The sequence below is a fragment of the Monodon monoceros genome, unplaced genomic scaffold, assembly GCF_005190385.1.
Source record: "Monodon monoceros isolate NGI ecotype Baffin Bay Population unplaced genomic scaffold, NGI_Narwhal_1 Super_Scaffold_18, whole genome shotgun sequence".
Classification (NCBI taxonomy): domain Eukaryota; kingdom Metazoa; phylum Chordata; class Mammalia; order Artiodactyla; family Monodontidae; genus Monodon; species Monodon monoceros.
In genome coordinates this window covers 107,642,442-107,662,357 of record NW_021703774.1, presented here as the reverse complement: position 1 = coordinate 107,662,357, position 19,916 = coordinate 107,642,442, and the positions used below count along the sequence as shown (strand labels likewise).

The window sequence follows — 19,916 nt, the reverse complement described above, 5'->3', positions numbered from 1 at the left end:
GACGCAAAAATCCTCAACAAAATACTAGCAAACAGAATCCAACAGCACATTAAAAGGATCATACACCACGATCAAGTGGGGTTTATCCCAGGATTGCAAGGATTCTTCAATATACACAAATCAATCAACGTGATACACCATATTAACAAATTGAAGGAGAAAAACCATATGATCATCTCAACAGATGCAGAGAAAGCTTTCGACAAAATTCAACACCCATTTATGATTAAAAACCCTCCGGAAAGTAGGCATAGAGGGAACTTAGCTCAACATAATAAAGGCCATATATGACAAAAACACAGCTATCATTGTCCTCAATGGTGAAAAACTGAAACCATTTCCACTAAGATCAGGAACAAGACAAAGGTTGCGCACTCTCACCACTATTATTCAACATTGTTTTGGAAGTTTTAGCCACAGGAATCAGAGAAGAAAAAGAGATATAAGGAATCCAAATCAGCAAAGAAGAAGTAAAACTCTCACTTTTGCAGATGACCTGATACTATACATAGAGAATCCTAAAGATGCTACCAGAAAACTACTAGAGCTAATCAATGAATTTGGTAAAGTAACAGGATACAAAATTAATGTACAGAAATCTCTTTCATTCCTATACACTAATGATGAAAAATCTGAAAGAGAAATTAAGGAAACACTCCTGTTTACCATTGCAACAAAAAGAATAAATTACCTAGGAATTTATTACCTAAGGAGAGAAAAGACCTGTATACAGAAAGCTATAAGACACTGATGAAAGAAATTAAATATGATACAAACAGATGGAGAGATATAACATGTTCTTGGCTTGGAAGAATCGATATTGTGAAAATGACTATAATACCCAAAGCAATCTACAGATTCAATGCAATTCCTATTAAACTACCAATGGCATCTATGACAGATCTAGAACAAAAAATTTCACAATTTGCATGGAAACACAAAAGAACCTGAATAGCCAAAGCAATCTTGAGAAAGAAAAGCAGAGCAGGAGGAATCAGGCTTCCAGACTTCAGGCTATGCTACAAAGCTACAGTAATCAAGACAGTATGGTACTGGCAGAAAAACAGAAATATAGATCAATGGAACAGGATCGAAATCCCAGAGATAAACCCACGCACATATGGTCACCTTATCTTTGATAAAGGATGCAAAAAATATAATGGAGAAAAGACAGCCTCTTCAATAAGTGGTGCTGGGAAAACTGGACAGCTACATGTAAAAAATGAAATTAGAACACTTCCTAACACCATGCACAAAAATAAACTCAAAATGGATTAAAGACCTAAATGTAAGGCTAGACACTGTAAAACTCTTAGAGGAAAACATAGGCAGAACACTCTATGACATAAATCACAGCAAGATCCTTTTTGACCAACCTCCTAGAGATATGGAAATAAAAACAAAAATAAAGAAATGGGACCGAATGAAACTTAAACGCTTTTGCACAGCAAAGGAAACCGTAAACAAGACGAAAAGACAGCTCTCAGAATGGGAGAAAATATTTGCAAACCAAGCAACTGACAAAGGATTTATCTCCAAAGTATACAAGCAGCTCACGCAGCTCAATATCAAAAAAACAAACAACCCAATCCAAAAATGGGCAGAAGACCTAAACAGACATTTCTGCAAAGAAGATATACAGATTGCCAAGAAACACATGAAAGGATTCTCAACATCCCTAATCATTAGAGAAATGCAAATCAAAACTACAATGAGATATCACCTCACACCAGTCAGAATGGCTATTATAAAAAAATCTACAAACAATGAATGCTGGAGAGGGGTGGAGAAAAGGGAACCCTCTTGCACTGTTGGTGGGAATGTAAATTGATACAGCCTCTATGGAGAACAGTATGGGGGTTCCTTAAAAAACTAAAAATAGAACTACCATATGACCCAGCATTCTCACTCATCATATACCCTGAGAAAACCATAATTCAAAAGAGTCATGTACCACAATATATTCACTGCAGCACTACTTACAGTAACCAAGACATGGAAGCAACGTTAAGTGTCCATCGACAAATGAATGGATAAAGAAGATGTGGCACATATATACAATGGAATATTACTCAGCTGTAAGAAGAAACGAAATTGGGTTATTTGTAGTGAGGGGGATGGACCTAGAGTCTGTCATACAGAGTGAAGTAAGTCTTAAATTGAAAAAAATACCATATGCTAACACATATATACGGAATCAAAAAGAAAAATGGTTCTGATGAACCTAGGCGCAAGACAGGAATAAAGATTCAGACGTAGAGAATGGAGTTGAAGCCATGGGGTGGGGGAAGGGTAATCTGGGACGAAGTGAGAGAGTAGCACTGACATATACACACTACTAAATGTAAAATGGATGGCTAGTGGGAAGCTGCTGCATAGCACAGGGAGATCAGTTCGATGCTTTGTGATGCCCTGGAGTGGTGGGATAGGGAGTGTGGCAGGGAAGTGCAAGAGGGAGGGGATATGGGGACATATGTATGCATATAGCCGATTCACTTTGTTATACAGCAGAAACTAACACATTGTAAAGCAATTATACTCCAATAAAGATGTTAAAAAATGCCACTGAATTGCACACTTAAAAGTGGTTAATTTATGGTAAGTTATATCTTAGTAAAACTGTTAAACATGATTAATAGCTGGGTACTTTATAAACATTGTAACCTAAGATGGTGGTCCAACACTTGCATGAAGGATCGCTGGAGGAAATTAAGACCAGAGGTGTTTTATTAGGAGAATTAAAGAAAATGGAAAACAGAGGGGGTGAGGTTGGAGGAGAGAGAGGAAGAGAGAGAGAGGAGGGGAGAGGGGAGAGGGAGGAAGATCACGATGTTCATTATCACATTCTTTGTAATAATGGAAACTGAAATAGCATAAGGGCCCATCAGTAGAGAAATAGCTAAGTAAAATATGGTACATATGAAATAAGTAACTTGCAAACAGGTATTCAGAGCATGATACCATTCAGGTATATTAAAAATTTAGTATATATGATATCTGTGGAAATATATGTAAAAGTATGAAAAAAAAGAAAATTTAAGGCTACAAGTAAATTTGGAATAGTGGTTGCTTCTAGGGAGCAGAGCAGGGGAATCAGGATGAGGGTAGAAATCAGGAGGGCCTTCAGTATTGTATATAATCTAATTTCTAAATAGATACTACATTCAAAATTATATAATGTTTGAAAGTATAAACAGGGGGCTTCCCTGGTGGTGCAGTGGTTAAGAATCCACCTGCCAATACAGGGGACACGGGTTCCAGCCCTGGTCCAGGAAGATCCCACATGCCGCGGAGCAACTAAGCCCGTGCACCGCAACTACCGAGCCTGTGCTCTATATTCCCTGATCCACAACTGCTGAGCCTGTGTGCCACAACTACTGAAGCCCGTGCGTCTAGAGCCTGTGCTTTGCAACAGGACAAGCCACTGCAATGAGAAGACCGCGCACCGTGCTGAAGAGTGGTGCCCCCTCGCTGCAACTAGGAAAGCCTGCACACAGCAACGAAGACCCAAGGCAGCCAAAAAATAAATAAATAAATTTATTTGAAAAAATGTATAAACAGAAAAATGGACTTGAAGCAGGTATTCCAAAATATAAATAGTGGTATTTCTGGATGGTGGGAGTAAGGATGAGGAAAAAAAAACAAATTTAAGAAACAAATATAAAAAAGTATCCTTTTCTTTGATTACCTAATGTAAAGCTGTAAAAAAAAAAAAAAAAAAAAGAAAGAAAATATAAAAGTGAAAAAAAAGCCTGAAAAGTGGCAGTGATAACCCTGCAAGCCCAAAGCAGACCTGAGGAGCAGCAAGAGCAGAACAACAGCTCACCATCAAGGTCACTGACCTTTGGAATAGAGCATCAGTGACCACAGTAGGAAAACCTAGGATTCTGCCTAGAAACAGAGGGAACTTAGGGATCATGGTATTTTATTGATGGGGGCCATAATAATCCAGATTATAATACTTTAAACATCTTATATTCACATGTGACACACTTGCCATCCTTTTTTGGTTCTTATTCAACAATAATCTTGCTTATAAAATTTGACAGTGTTTTTCAAACCACTTACAATGTTATTCACTTTTTCAGTTGAGGAAGTTGGGAATTCACTTCTTCTTATCTACCTGCTCTTAAAGGGTCCTGTTTCTATCTTCCAAATATCATAGAAGGACATCTAATGGGGAGAACTTTATTTGCATCCCCAACTTTAAGAATAGGAATTCCAGGAAGTATTTTATAGCTTTCTAGCTTCTACTATTATAGTTGGAAAAGATGGAAAAAAGCAAATACGTTTTAAAGTTTTTAGCCTTGCCTGTTATTATAGAATGGAAAGGATGTTGCATGAACCAATTAGCAACATCCAATACAGTCTACTCCTTTGACTGTTCATCACGTACATATACCCTTCTACTGACATTTCCATACATAACGGTAATCACAGTTTGCTACATCTAGATTTAATGCTACTATCCTTCATATAAATGAAAACACACTCAACTTCTACCTGGAAGGAGAGACTCAAAATTCCGTCAGTCCCTGTATCAATCTCTGGATTATACTCGTTTAGTCATAATATCAGTGTAATTTTCTGCTACCCTGTGCTAAATTATAAAGTCCACAACCACTAACATACCTTATATAAAATTACTGAGGAACGGGGAGAAGGATATTGATGTGTTAGATATATACATACATACATATGTGTACACATACCAGAACAAGGTGATATTTATGAGTAGCTGCAATAGTCCTTGTCGTTCTGTCTAGAAGTTGCGATGGGGGTGAGTATGTGTGTGTATGCGTATGTAACATCTCCACAGCTCCTTCATTGTTGTTCCCTCTGTCGGTATATAAACTAGAAGGGGTTCTCTTCCAGGATAGTTGTTCAGAATTGTAGTTCAGACCATCATTCTTGAATTATTGAGACGTTGATAGTGTTTTCTATGTTGGATTGCTGAAGTAACCTATCCTTTTCACCACTCAATGGAAATTATAAGAATATATCACCACAAAATTTCCTGGGTTCCAGTCCTGTTCTTCTCTGCACACATTTTATAGCAAGAACCTATGTTTCACTGATAACCAAGATTAAATACCCAAACAAAAATAATAACTCCTCTATTTTGCCTTTTCTCTTAAAGAAAAATAAAAATTGTAACAAAGCATTATCTTGTAGTTTAATTGCTGCACTTCCTTTTTTCTTTCTTAGTGGTATATAAATGATGATGATTCTTACAATTGGTAGTCTTAGATTCAATGAAATAGAGTAGTGAGGTCTACCACTCTCAGCTCTATTCCAGTGGTTCCCACATCTGTGTCTTCTGTGGTTGAAGAAACACCACCATAAACTGGTGGCTGACAGATTTCTTTCGTATATGAACTGTAAGGTTTCAGGACATTTCTGGTTTTCTTGGCAATAATTAATCTTAATTTTCAAACTAACAATGTTCATTAATCATTTTTTCTTCAGTGTCCTCATTGTACTGGCTATTATGAATTTTAGGTATCTCTATCAATGTTAGAATTCTGTGTCAAATCAGCAAGAAAGAAAAATATTTTATTCTCTTCATTAATTTGATTATGAAACAAAGTACCTATTCATTATTTTTATTTAGATTTTTTTTTCTTTTTAATAATTTAGTGCTTTGTGGGGGTGGTGGTGGTGGGATGAACTGGGAGATTGGGATTGACATATATACACTAATGTATAAAATAGATAAGTAATAAGAACCTGCTGTATAAAAAAATAAAACAAACAAAAATAATTTAGTGCTTTTGTTTGATCCAGAAAAATTTTTGTTGTGATTCATCTTTCTAAATAAGAATAATTTTGTTGATTTCATGGCTCTATTTCATCTTTGTTTTTATATTCCATTATGTTTTTATCTAAGTTTTATCTTATTTTTTTAAATACATAAATTTAAAGATGAAAAACGAGGTATTCTTCAAATATTCAAATCACGAGTCCGTAATTTCTTTTTTATTGAAAAATTCTAAAACTTCTTCCCAACTGCAGCTAGAATGGCATATTCCTATCTCAATTTCCCCTTAGCAAAGTCTCTAAAATGCTTGCAGCCATTCTTTTAGCACCTGACAAAATAGGATGTGTGAAGGAGGGGAAGTTGGAATGAAAAGAACAGTTTTAATGGATTGTAGTTAAAGTATCTTTTGCAAATCTTACAAAAGCATATAGCCTGTGAACACAATGCTAAGAGTCTCTCCCAGGGTGTTAGAATCCCTCTCCCCTACCCCGATTCGTTTTCTGAATTTTAAGCTTCTTTAGCTTCACAGTAAATCTGCAGTGGATCTTGGGTTTTCATTCTCTTTATGAGGGAAGGCGTCTCCTCTTGCTGGCCACTTATGACTCCTTTGCTCATGTTCCTTTTTCTGAGATCCAAAGGACAGAGATGCATTTCCCTTGCCATTGCAAATGGAGCTCTAACAAGTCTTTACTCTGCCATTGGGCCTAGGTGGCTTCATCCACCATTAGGTATCTACATTTGGTACATTTAGTGAGTCCCCCATAGCAGCCCCTAACTATTGTGGACTCTAGAGAATGTCAAATCTCTGAGTGGTTCCCTAGAAGCACCTCATTTGATTTGAGGTGAGGGTGAAACACCTCTTCTCCTAAATGGTGTTGCCTGTCTCACAGCTTGATTCACTACAGTTCTCTCCAGGACTCTTCAGCCTCTACTTCTGATGTAAATTGGCTAATGTTGGCATATCTGGTTTGATGATCTGTTAGTTTGTCTCTGTAGGTAGCCTGGTCCTTAACTGAGGGCAATTAGCACCTATTGTTTTGTGTTCAGTTTGAAGGGACTGGTCACCTGATGGAAAAATAAAGAGAACCATTTTAGTACAGATTGATGTCTTAGGTATCTGCTTAATTGCTTTTATCCCTCTGTTTTCTCCTTGAAATCCTGCTTATGTGTTCTAGGTCCTATGATAGGTACCAGGAATGCAAAAGTAAACAGATCTATTGTAAACAGTCAAATGCAATACAAAGAATAATGTGGTTTACCTTCCATATATTAAACCATAGTGCTTAAACCCCATTTAAAAAACCCAGTATAAAAACTGTTTTCTTTAAAGTTATATGAGATTTTGTAAAAGATTTCACTTTGCCACTGTGTAGTAACTACGATTGAACTTATGAAATTAAATATATTACATGATAAAACATTTAGTAGTAATTCTTCATTAAAGAATTCAGATGTGATATTGGAATAATATGGGGGACTTTGGAGGACTACATTTTTCATAGCGTTGTGGAAATAGGGAAGATTTATCAAAAGGGAGAATGGGGATTCGTTTCTACTATGGTAATCTATGTGGGAAATTTATAGTTTGATTTGTATACATGAAATAATGCTCTTGCCTATCTCTAGTACATAAAATTCTTACTTGTACAAGGATCTAAAATTGTGATTTTTGTGTACTGCTAAAACCTAAGGTAATGATAACAAAAAGATTTTTCTGGATTTGTATGTGAAGCCTAAGTGGCCTCATTCTGCCACCTTCTGGCTGACTCCATATCTTATAGTGCTATGAATTGTGTCATCTAACTGTTCCTGCTATTGTTGGCACCAGATCATTTATTTTGGGGCCTGGGAGATTACAACTGGAGTCAAGTTAAGCTATAATGTAGTTCTAGTGCCTTAGGCTCACGATTATTTCTTAATTCTAAATGTGTCAGGGTTTATTGGAATAGCTTACCCCATGATGATGTGTCAGGTTGTTTCCTCTAACAGTATGTACTTACAACTACTACTGCTTTTCCACTGATGTTAAAACTATATCAAGTTTGTTAGCTATTTATCATAGTCACAATAAGAAAATTATATGGAGAATGATAGAGAAATCAAAGTTTTTGAAATCGCTGCTAAGTTCTTATAGAGAAAGTAATGTTGGGTTCAGTAATCACTTATCAAAGCTCTAAAATAAAAGCAGAAACCATGTGACTGCTAATGAAATCTTAGTATTTTATACCCTTGGTTTTATGACTCTGCAGTCTATTTTCATTTATTCAAAAAAGATTTTGGTAAAGCCTTAAAACTTTTGAAAATGTAATTCATTTTTAAAAAGTATGATATACTTCTTGGAAGGTAGGGCGAAAGAATTAATATGGAATATTGCAATTTTGTCACCTTTTATAACATACTTTACCTCTCTGTACCTCTGGAAAATTCGATAATAATACTCATCTTAAACGTGGGTTGTTGTGAGGAATAAATGTTATTTCATATAAAATGCTTAGAGCAATACCTAAGAAGTTAGCATTATCATCAGTCTTACAAAATTCAGAATATATTACATATTTTTATATAATTTATAAGTAAGTAGATTCCAAAATATCCTAGACAATGTTTTATATTTTCTTACAGTTTTATATCCAGTATTTTAAAAAATAGAAAAATTGAAGATAGTGGAAATATTCTTCTAAAGTAGTGTAGAAGTATGTGTGATATACCGGCGCCGAATAAAGGCCCTCTGGTTCCGTGTGAGACTCATCTTTGACTTGAGAAACCTAAAATTATCTCAAAAAAGAGCTATGGTGCTCTAAAAATTTAATCAGTTCTAAAACATTTATTGAATGTTTACTATGTGATTACCATTGTGTTAGATTCTAGAGGTAGAAAATTATGGGAGAAGCTCAAAGAAGAGTTAGAAGTATAAGCATATAGTTATTGTACAGTGTGGTCAGTACAATAATGTGGGTATTAATATATTTTAAGAGCTAGAATAGAGGAAATAATATTAGACTTTAAGTAACAAGTAGGAATTTGCCAGGAGAAAGTCATCTTACATAAATGGAACTTTTATGTTGATTTTTTTGGACTACTGGTTTATCTGTGCATTCTAACATTTCATATTAGTACTGCTATACTGCCTTTCATATCCAGAATGCTTTGTCACACATTCCCTGAAGAATGAGATTTTCAAGCATTGTATTTTAGTAGGGAAGACCAGGTTTCCATCATGGTAATTCTAGGTAAAGGTAAACTGTATTTTTCTGGGTGGATATTTGCAGTGCTGCTCTCTGAGCCTATAGCTCACTACATTCACCTCCCTATTCTGTGGAGCCAGATCTACCCTGGTGGCAGTCAGATACCTGGGGCCTGGAGCTTGCCCTTGTCTACACTGATGAGGACTCTAATTTGAGTGAAAAGAGTGACTCCATTTGTATAGTGGTAGTGGGAGTTGAGGCGATAATTTTCATCTTCTTTATTTCTGTTCCAGGTATTTAGAAAGTCCTTACATGGACATTTAGATACTGGGCTGCCTGGATATAATCTTGGCTAATGAGTCAGTAGTGAGTCAATGGGAAGGTTCTAATCACCATAAAGAACTAAAGGGCTAGAGGGAGAGAGTGCCTGCATCAACCATGATTAGAAGTTTTATATTTTCATACTTCATATATTTTAGTACTCTGGAAATAGAATCCCACTTTTCCCACCCCTGTCACCTAATTACATTTAAGTTTGGTATTAGTTTACTATTGCTGCTATAACAAATAACCATAAGTTTAGCAGTTAAAAATAATACCCATTTATTATCTCACAATTCTGTAAGTCAGCATTCTTACAGGCTCTTATCTGCAGTTTCTAGGGAAGAATCTACTTCCAAGCTCATTCATATTTTGGCAGAATAGTTTCTTTTGACTATAGGATTGAGTCCTCTGTTTCCTTGCCATCTGTCATTTTGGGGCTGCCCTTATCTCCTAGAGGCCTCTCTCTAGTCCTTGCATATGGACCCTGATATTTCAGAGCCAGCAGTGGTGCAATGAATCATTTTCATGCTTGCAACCTGACAGTTTTTTTGCCTTGGCTCTCTTCTGCTTCAAGCTGGAGAAAGTTCTCTGCTTTTAAGAGCTAATGTGATTAGATTGGGCCCACCTAGATAACCCACCAGAATCTATTTTCAGGTCATTAATTAGTAACCTTAATTATATCTGTAAAATTCCTTTAGCCATGTATTGTAACATATTTACAGGTTCCAAGGAATAGATGGAACAAATTGGGGGAGGGAAGGAGGATTCTGCCTATCACAAATCTTAGCTTTCAAGTATGGTTTTTGAACCAAAGTGGGAGATTGTGTATGCCAAGGCATAAAGTTAGGAAAGGGCATTTTGTTCTCAAGAAATGGCAGTTAATTTAGTAGTATTATTGTCGAGATATAAATTGGTGAAATGGAGACCTGTTGAAAATTGTCAAAGGTCCTTGATTACTATGCTAGGGGTTTGGATTCTGTGGGCCATGGGAAATCACTTGAGTTTGTTTTTCTTGGGAATGACCTGGAATCGCGTTTTAGTAGTATGACAAATATGATGAGAGTCAGAATGAAAATGTCGGGAGTTTGGAGAGAAGAGGAAGTACAGAGAGACTGACCTTTGGAATGCATATCAGACTCTCAGTCACCATTGAGAGGAGGATTTATTTAATAGTTAAATGAAGCCATTCTTTCTTTCCCTGGAAAACCAGAAATGTAAAACAGTTGATAACAGATATGCCTATAATTAAATTAAAATGTAGAACACAGTAATGTGTTCTAGACTCATATCCAGATCTTTTTGGAATCTCCAATTTGATGTCTAATAAATGTCTAAGAAAATCTTTCATTATTAGAACATCCTTCCAACCTCTTCCTTCTTCACCCTTCTTCCTCTTAGTAATTGGTATCACTATTTACCCAGATGCTTAAGCCAAAAACATAGGTAATTTTTTTTTTTTTGCGGTCCGCGGGCTTCTCACTGCTGTGGCCTCTCCCGTTGTGGAGCACAGGCTCTGGACGCGCAGGCTCAGAGGCCATGGCTCACGGGCCCAGCCGCTCCGCAGCATGTGCGGTCTTCCCGGACCGGGGCAGGAACCCGTGTCCCCTGCATCGGCAAGTGGACTCTCAACCACTGCGCCACCAGGGAAGCCTGGTAATGTTTTTTGATAACTTCCTTTTATTCATTCTCTAGATTCAAACTACCAGCAAATCTCCCTATTTCTCCAAAATATATATAAAATTTGTCCATTTCTCTCTCTCCCACCACTATCTCAGTTCAAGTGGCTATCATATCTTGCCTGGACTGTTAACAGTAGTCTCAATGGTTTTCTCTGCTTCTACTCTTACCCTAAACTTAGACCATTTCCCAATCCATTCTCTGCCCAGTAGTTATACTGTTTCTGCCTCTTTTTTCTTTCAGAGTCTTTAATTCATTGTTCCTTCTGCCTGGTGTACTCTTCACCCATCTTCCCTCAACTTGCTCCTTTTATTAATACTTCAGGTCATACAACTCAAAAAAACGTCATGTTCCTCAGACATTTTTGACCTCTATACAAAGTAGACCTCTCCCTGCAATTAATTTCTATCATGTCTTCTCTTATATTCTTTATGTTTCTTAACGTGAAAAGGAGAGTAAATGGGAGGAATAGAGCATGTCATATTTATTCTTACCTTTAAGCCTTTATTCATATAGTTTTATCTTCTTGAATTAGCCTTATTACTTTTTCTGGCCTATCTAAATTCTACCTGTCCTCCAAGACTCTTTTCAAATTTCACATATTCCATTCCATTTTCCTCAATACCTAGTATACACTGAACTCACCTTCCTACTCTTTATGGTGCTTTAAAGTTTCCTTAGTCCTTTAAATTCCCTTAAGCTGAACATACTAGTAGTCAGGGATGTTAGGGTTCTAAAATGGTCAAACTTTATATTTGCTGTGGTGTCTTCCATATAGGTCAAATGGCTGGAGTTCCTTGGTATGTGAGAAGTATTTCACAAATGCGTTTGAGTTAGTGTATCAGTAGGGTTACTTTGTTAAAAATTCTTCGAGAACAGTCGTTTGCCATAAATATTTAATTATTCCTAGTATATTACTGAACTAGTTTACTGTGTCTGACTATGATATAAATGAAAATTTTCTGGTTTTTTTCTTTTGCTTTTTTCTTATATTTGATAGCTGTACACAGCAAATTTAGTTCTTATTCCCCGTTGGACTCTGACTTTTGAAAAGTTATTTTAACAACACATTGAATTGTCTGTATTGACTCTTTTCCTATCTGGAGATTTATTAGTTTGTTTTAAAAGTACTTTCAGTGAAAACATTTCATGTTTTGAATAAAATTTAACATTTCCTAGTTTTAATACCATAAAATTATATTAAAGATACATATATGTTCAATGGGAGTTTTTTATTTAAAGAAAACCGATTTGCAAAATTTTTCATTATGCAAACAAAAGTCTTTGCCCAGGACTGTCATTAAAATTATTTTCATAAAATAGATACCTTACCATCTAAAAAGCATAATTTTAAAAAGAATGTCTTGTATACAAGATATATTAGGCAGTACGGGACACAATAAACTGACACCTTTCATATTTTAAGAGCAATATTGCCTTGATGTCACTGGAATGTCCAGTCACATCTACAGTGTTCTGTCCAAACTGCATAAATTGACTGTTATGGCACACCCACTGCTTTCTCATAGAGACACTGCAATATTATAACACAATAGTTTCAAAAAATCTTATTTGTATATTTTGGTGTTTGAATGCTTCCAGTGTTTAGACATTAAAAAATGATGCTGAAATATACCTTGACCTTCCTTAATCTAAGTAAATAATAGCAGTGTGTTATTAATCAAATGTGTTAATGTAATACCACTCTGTATTTTTATAATATTTACAATCTACAAAGCCATTTCACTTACATCATCTTATTTGAGTCACACATAAAACTAGTGATATAGTCAGGGAAAGTATTAATAATCTTGTTTTGCAGAAGAGAAAACCAAGGATTATTGAGATAACTGACTAGTTTAAAAGTGTCATAAACCCATCTATCAGCAAGTATAACAGATCGTGGTTTCTTTAAAATACTCGGCATGAAGGAAGACAGTTAATTCATAGAAATAACTAACTTGAATTGCAGTCTCCACAATTCTTCCCATCTACAGTATTCTCTTCAAATCTTCTATTCAAAACTGTTTTAAGAAAAGTATCTATCAGCAGTTTTGTTTAATATTATCAATATACCTATCATTATTCAGTAGTTAAGTGGATAATCAGCTAAGATAATAGAACTCTTACCATCTTTTTTCCTATATCTTTTGATCCTGGGTATTTAATCAAACAACTTTTGTCATTACTTTTTCTTTCTTTTTCTTGTTCAGATGGTCCCCGACTTACGATGATTTGACTTACAATTTTTCAACTTTACGATGGTGCAAAAGCAATATGCATTCAATAGAAACTGTACTTCAAGTTTTGAATTTCCATTTTTTTCCAGCCTAGCAGTATGCAGGTACAGTATTCTGTTGTAATGCTGGGCAGCGGCAGCAAGCCGCAGCTCACAGTTGGCCACACCATCATGAGGGAAAACAACTGATACACTTATATCCATTCTGTGCCTATACAACCATTCTGTTTTTCACTTTCAATATGTATTCAAGAAATTACATGAAATGTTCAATACTTTATTATACAGTAGGCTTTTTGTTAGATGATTTTGCCCAACTGTAGACTAATATAAATGTTCTGAGCACGTTTAAGGTAGGCTCTGATGTTTGGTAGGTTAAGTGTATTAAATGCATTTTCAACTTACAATATTTTCAACTTACAATGGGTTTATTGGAGTGTAACCCCATAGTTAGTTGAGGAAGATCTGTTATTTTAAAATTTAAGTCATTTTGTATCTCCTCAGTAAGCCTTGAATCAAATCAAATATATGGCTTGATGAAATCATGGTTCAAATAAATAATAACTTACGTAACTCCTAAAAATACTTCCAACTGGGAAACTTAAGAAGTTCATATTTAAAAAAATAATAATGTAAAATTCTTTTCACCATAAGCATAAACTAATAAGGGCTAACACAGTTCTGGCCTATAGATATCTCAGGAACTGTGCTTGCATAAAATTTTGGATGTTCCTGTTGCCCAGTTCTGTCTAATAGAACTTTCTGTGATGATGGAAATGTTCTATATCTACACTATTTAAAAGGTAACCACTAGCCACATGTGGCTATTGAGCACTTGATATATAACTAGTGTGATTGAAAAATGGAGTTCAATTTTGTTGAATTTTAATGAATTTTAATTTAAACAGCCGTGTGTTGCTAGTGACTACCATATTGGACAGTGTATTCCAGACTCAAATATCTGAATAAAGCAGTTTAAAATCTTGAAAAAGAAATTACAGAATGTTTCTCTTTCAATGTAGAACGTTTTGAGCAATTATATATTCTTACATTAATATTTCGAGACTCAAATAAGCTTCAACTTCTCTTTTGATGTGGATTAGTAAAATAAATACTATCTTTGTATCTTGTATTAATTTATCTTATTACTTACTATTTAGCAAGATTATAAACTTTTTAAGATTGTTATACATTGAGATTTATGTGTTATATTAGGTGTTATGGATAGCCTAAGAATGAAAAATATGGAGTAGGATCATGTAATTTCGTTTATATATTTGAAAATATATCAGTTTGCCAAGTGTGTAAGTTAATTCCATATTAATGATGGTACCATCTTTGTTATTAGTAGTAATTATTAAATTTTATATAAAAATCATATTTTTCAAAGAAATATGTGCATTTAACTTTTTTGTCACATGAAGTACAGTAACAAAATACTACAGCATTACTGTGGGTTTATTTAGAGGACATGTTTGTTAATTTTACACTGAGATCAAGGTGGAGCATATTGAAAATCTAGCTGTATCCTTTAAATTTTTTGTTTATAAATTGATTATTAAATTGTTAAAATGAAAAGTGGTGAAATTGGTTTCTAGTTCCAATTAAGATGGAATAAGCACACATCACCCTATCTGTCCTACTGATTACACGTAAAATCGTTGAACAGAACACATGATGTAGTTATGGGAAGACTTTGAAAAGTAAATAATAGCAAGCAGACTGGGGATGGAAATCCAAACTAGGAAAAAAGATACAGTAGTGAATTTCCTTGTTTTTCTGTTTCCTCCCACATCTCCCAGTTTAGATTCAAGGCAGTCTGAATCCAAGAACTGAAGTTTCTTCAGGAAGGAACACATGAGGGAAATTCTGTTTGTTTTTTTGTTTTTCCTGGTCCTGTCTCTGAGTAAGACACACTCCTAAAACTGCACTCCTATGGCAGTTGTGGGAGCAACAGTGACTGTACAGCTGCCTAAAGCTCTGAGAGAGAATAAGATGACAGAGGGAAGAGTGAATTAGTATAGAAGATCAGAAGAAATTTTCTAAGTAAAAAACAGAAAACAATAATTTTAAAAGAACAGAGCTTTAGGGACCTGTGGAACAATATAAAAACTTCTAATATACACATCATTTGTTGACTGAAAAAAACTCACAACCTGAAAGTTGAGAATTAAGTTTTATTTGGCACACAAAATAGGACTTAAGCCTGGGTCACAGCCTCTCAGACCTCTTTGAAGAGGTGAAGGAGGAGCCAGGATATATAGGAATTTTTGCAACAAAGACCAGGCAGTAGGAACTTCAAAAGTTCACTGTTAATTAAAGAAAACTAGACATCTCAAGTTAATGAATTTAGCATTTTTCTATATATGGGGATATGCAAAAGTCAGGGCTCATTGAAATCATTCCTTTGATATGTACCTCAGCTACCTGGGGCTAGTATCCTGTGCTGTCTCATCCTGAGTCTTCTCAGGGTGCACCACTGGGAGGTGGCTGCAGTGGCTGATGGCTTGATGGGAGGCATCCTGAGCTCCCTCAGGGTTCACTGTCAGGGCAGCTGTAATGTGATGGCTCGATGACTGCAACATCCTTTGTTTAGTGATATGGCAGGCAACATTTTTTCATTGACACATTAAAATTTTAGTAGGAGAGGAAAGAGATTAATGCAGAAGAAAATGAAGACATATGGCTGAAAACCTCCCAAGTTTGGCGAAGCACATACATTTACAAATTCGAGAAGCTCAGTAAGCACCAAGAAAACCACACCCAAATACGTCGTAATTAAATTACTAAAACCAAAGATAATTCTTCACCAGAAGTCCTGTTCTAAAGAAAGAGTAAAGGAAGTTATTCAGGAAGAAGAGAAATGATACCAGAGAGAAACTTGGAACTTCATGAAAGGAAGAAGAGCAACAGAAATGGTAAATATCTGTATAGATATAACAGTTTTTCTCTCGGGTTCATTAAAATATGATGGTTGAAATAAAAAATTGTAATATCTTTTCGGGTTTCCAATGTATGTTGATGTATATACATGACAACTACAATATAAAGGAAGAGTTTAAAGGGAACCAAATGTCTATAAGCTTTATAAATTTCACTTGAAGTAAAATTTTAATTCTAAGTAGACTATGAAAAGTGAAGTATGTATTGTAATCTGTAGAAGAACACCAAAAAACCCCACAGCTATTCAAATATGAAATATTCAAGTAATCCAAAAGAATGCAGGAATAAGGAAACAGGAATAAAAGAGGAAGGTAAGAGACTTCTAGTTTCAGCTCTGACATATAACAAAGCTAGAAGTCATCACTCCTGTTTCTTTTTTTAAAATTTTTTTAAGAGCTTTAATTAATTTATTTATTTGGCTGTGCCATGCAGAATGCAGGATCTTAGTTCCCTGACTAGGGATTGAACCCGTGCCCCACTGCAGTGGAAGCACAGAGTCTTAACCACTGGACTACCAGAGAAGTCCCATCACTCTTGTTCTTATAGGAGCAACCACCAACCTGAAATCTGGAGTGAGGCAAATCTAGAGTTGCAGCAGAGATCAGCTTACCAAGAGAGCAGGAGCCACTGGAGCCATAAATTGTTAGGACCATTTAAATGATAATTTTGATAAGTTGCTGGAGGCTGAGTATGGACTTGCATGAGGGTGTGAAACTCATGGGAGCAACAGTCTTAGGGAGGCCCTCATACTCCCATGGGTTTTACCTCCAAGAACACCATCAGGTTCTCAAGATGAAGATCCTGGAAAAGGTCCCCTTGTGGCTTTTGAAGGAGGGAAGGGTAATCATTGTGAAATATGCCCAGAGCATATCTGGGGGAAAAGATATTACCAGAGCCATATCCCAGTTTGAGGTGGACATCCCTCCTACTCCAGCCCCCTCAGCCTTCCTAATTCATCTTAAGGGGGCTATACTGCTGGAGAAACACCTATGAAGTTCACATCCCAGAGAAATAAGCCAAGTAAGTTATTGAGATTTAATCCTAAAATTGTAGAATGCTTTTCCTCCCCCACACTTTACCCTCATACCAACACCAAAAAAGATAAAAACAAAATATGCAGATGTATAACAGGGCTCCAGTATAAGAACAATGGGTTACAACTGAATAGCTACAAGGCATGGACTGTCTCTGAGTAGTACTGAGGGAAGCCCAGAGTCAAAACAAGGATACTAAGGGAATTTGAAGCTTCTGACACCTATAGCAAACATTAAACACAGTTCACCTCCTTGGACAAATTAACAGATCCACCCAGTAAATGCTTGTTTACCTCTGTTCTTATTACCCAATGCTGTGGGTATTTACCCATGGTAAAGTTTACCTATGGTAAACTTTCAACAAAAAATTAGAAGACATGCCTAAATGCAAGAAAAAATAGTCTGAAGAGGCAAAGCAAGCATCAGAACCAGACTCAAATATTGTAGATGTTGGAATTATCAGATAGGGAATTTAAAATGACTATGATTAATATGTTGAGTCTAATAGAAAAAGTAGGCGATATGCAAGAACACGTGAGTAATGTGAGCAGAGAGAAGAAACTCTAAGAAAGAAACAAAGGGAAATGCTAAAAGTAAAAAAACACTGTAATAGAAATAAATGTTTTGATGGGCTCATCAACAGATTGGACACAATGGAGGAAAGTATCAGTGAGGTTGAAGATAGATCAATAGGGACTGGCTAAACTGAAATGCAATGAGAAAAAAGAATGGAAAAAAGTAACCCAGAACAGAACATCTAAGAATTATGGGACAATTTTGAAAAGTGTAACATATGCATAATTGGAATACCAGAAGGAGAAGGAAAAGGAGCAAAAGAAGTATTTGAAGTAATAATGGCAGAGAAAGTATTATAAAATTAATGACAGACATCAAAATACAGGCGTGGGAAGCTTAGTTTAAAAGTACCAAGCAAAATAAATAACTGCACCTGGGCACATGATATTTATACTGCAGCAAACCAAAGACTAAGAAAATCTTGAAAGAAGTCAAAGGGGGGATGGAAGAAAACCTTACTTGAAGAAGAACAGAATAAGAATTATGGCAGACTTCTCATCACCATGCAGGCAAGAAGAAAGTGGAGTAAAATATTTAAGAGTTGAAAGAAAAAACCCACTAACCTATAATTAATTCTGTATCCAGGAAATTATCCTTCAAAAGTAAAGGACAAAGACTTTCTCAGACAAACAAAAATGGAGGCTAGGGACTTCCTTGGTGGCACAATGGTTAAGAATCTGCCTGCCAATGCAGGGGACACAGGTTTGAGCCCTGGTCTGGGAAGATCCCACATGTCGCAGAGCAACTAAGCCTGTGCACCACAGCTGCTGATCCTGTGCTCTAAAGGCTGTGAGTCACAACTACTGAGCCCACACACCACAACTACTGAAGCCCGCATGCCTAGAGCCTGTGTTCTGCAACAAGAGAAGCCACCACAATGAGAAGCCTGCACACCACAATGAAGAGTAGCCCCTGCTCACTGCAACTAGAGAAATCCTGCTCATAGCAATGAAGACCCAACACAGTGAAAAATAAATAAAATTTAAAAAAATATATAAACAAAAACGAATGTTATTCATTGCCAGCAGATCTGTCCTGCAAAAATCATAAAAGAAGTTCTTCAGTGAGAACGAAAATTACATAGGTTAGAAATTTAGATGTACATAAAGAAAGGAAAAGCATCAGATAAGAAAAAATGAAGGTAAAATAAAATCTTTTTATTCATCATTGATCTAAAAGATCACTGTTTAATAATAGTAACAATATACAGGGTGATTATATAATATGGGTAAGTGAGATGAATGACAGCAGTGTCATAAGGGATAGGAGAAAGGATTTAGAAATCTATTATAAGGTAGCTACACTACAAGGGAAGCATTGTAGTGTTATTTAAAGATGGACTTAATTCAGTTAAAAAATGTATATTGCAGACACTAGGACAACCACTAAAAAACTCTAAAAAGAAGTATAATATCTTAAGAGAGGAGATGAAATAGAATCATATAAAATGTCAATTAAAATCAGAAGAGGCAGAAAAATAGGGGAAAAAAGAAAATAAGTGCTGCAACAAGTACGAAACAGTTACAAACAATAGTGGATATTAATCTAACTATGTTAATAGTCACTTTAAGTATGAATCTTATAAATACATCAATTAAAAGAGATTGTCAGAGTGGATTAAAAAACAAGATCCTTATATACAAAAAAAGACCCAGCTATGGGTTGTCTGTTAGAAGCTCACTTTAAATATAAAGAACCAGGTAAAAAGGAAATGAATGGAGAAAGATATACCATGCTATCATTAACCAAAAGGAAGCTGGAGTACCTATATTCATATTCAAAGAGATTTTAGAACAGTGAAAATTATGAGGGATGCAAAGGGATATAATGTAATGATTTGGTGGTCAGTTCTCCAAGATTTAACAATTCTTTTTTTTTTTTTTTTTTTTTTTGTGGTATGTGGGCCTCTCACTGTTGTGGCCTCTCCCATTGCGGAGCACAGGCTCTGGACGTGCAGGCTCAGCGGCCATGGCTCATAGGCCTAGCCGCTCCACAGCATGTGGCATCTTCCCAGACTGGGGCACAAACCCGCGTCCCCTGCATCGGCAGGCGGACTCTCAACCACTGCGCCACCAGGGAAGCCCTAAGATTTAACAATTCTAAACATTAGCTTTTAACAACAGAGTGTCGAAACACATGAGGCAAAAGCTGATAGAATTGGAAGGAGATATAGACAA

The 19,916-nt window shown here is 35.8% G+C and overlaps 1 protein-coding gene across 3 annotated transcripts in view; it reads left to right on the top strand.

The window, feature by feature from the left end:
• Positions 1–19,916, top strand: part of PRKACB (protein kinase cAMP-activated catalytic subunit beta) — a 142,515-nt gene that overhangs the window by 27,254 nt on the left and 95,345 nt on the right. The window contains exon 1 of one of the 3 annotated variants that reach the window (XM_029227695.1): positions 15,778–16,104. The exons of the other annotated variants lie outside the window; for them this stretch is intronic. Coding sequence (XP_029083528.1) covers positions 16,050–16,104 — 55 coding nt within the window. The 5' untranslated portion in view covers positions 15,778–16,049. Of the gene's footprint in view, positions 1–15,777; positions 16,105–19,916 lie in introns of those variants that run through there. 3 annotated transcript variants of the gene reach the window in all.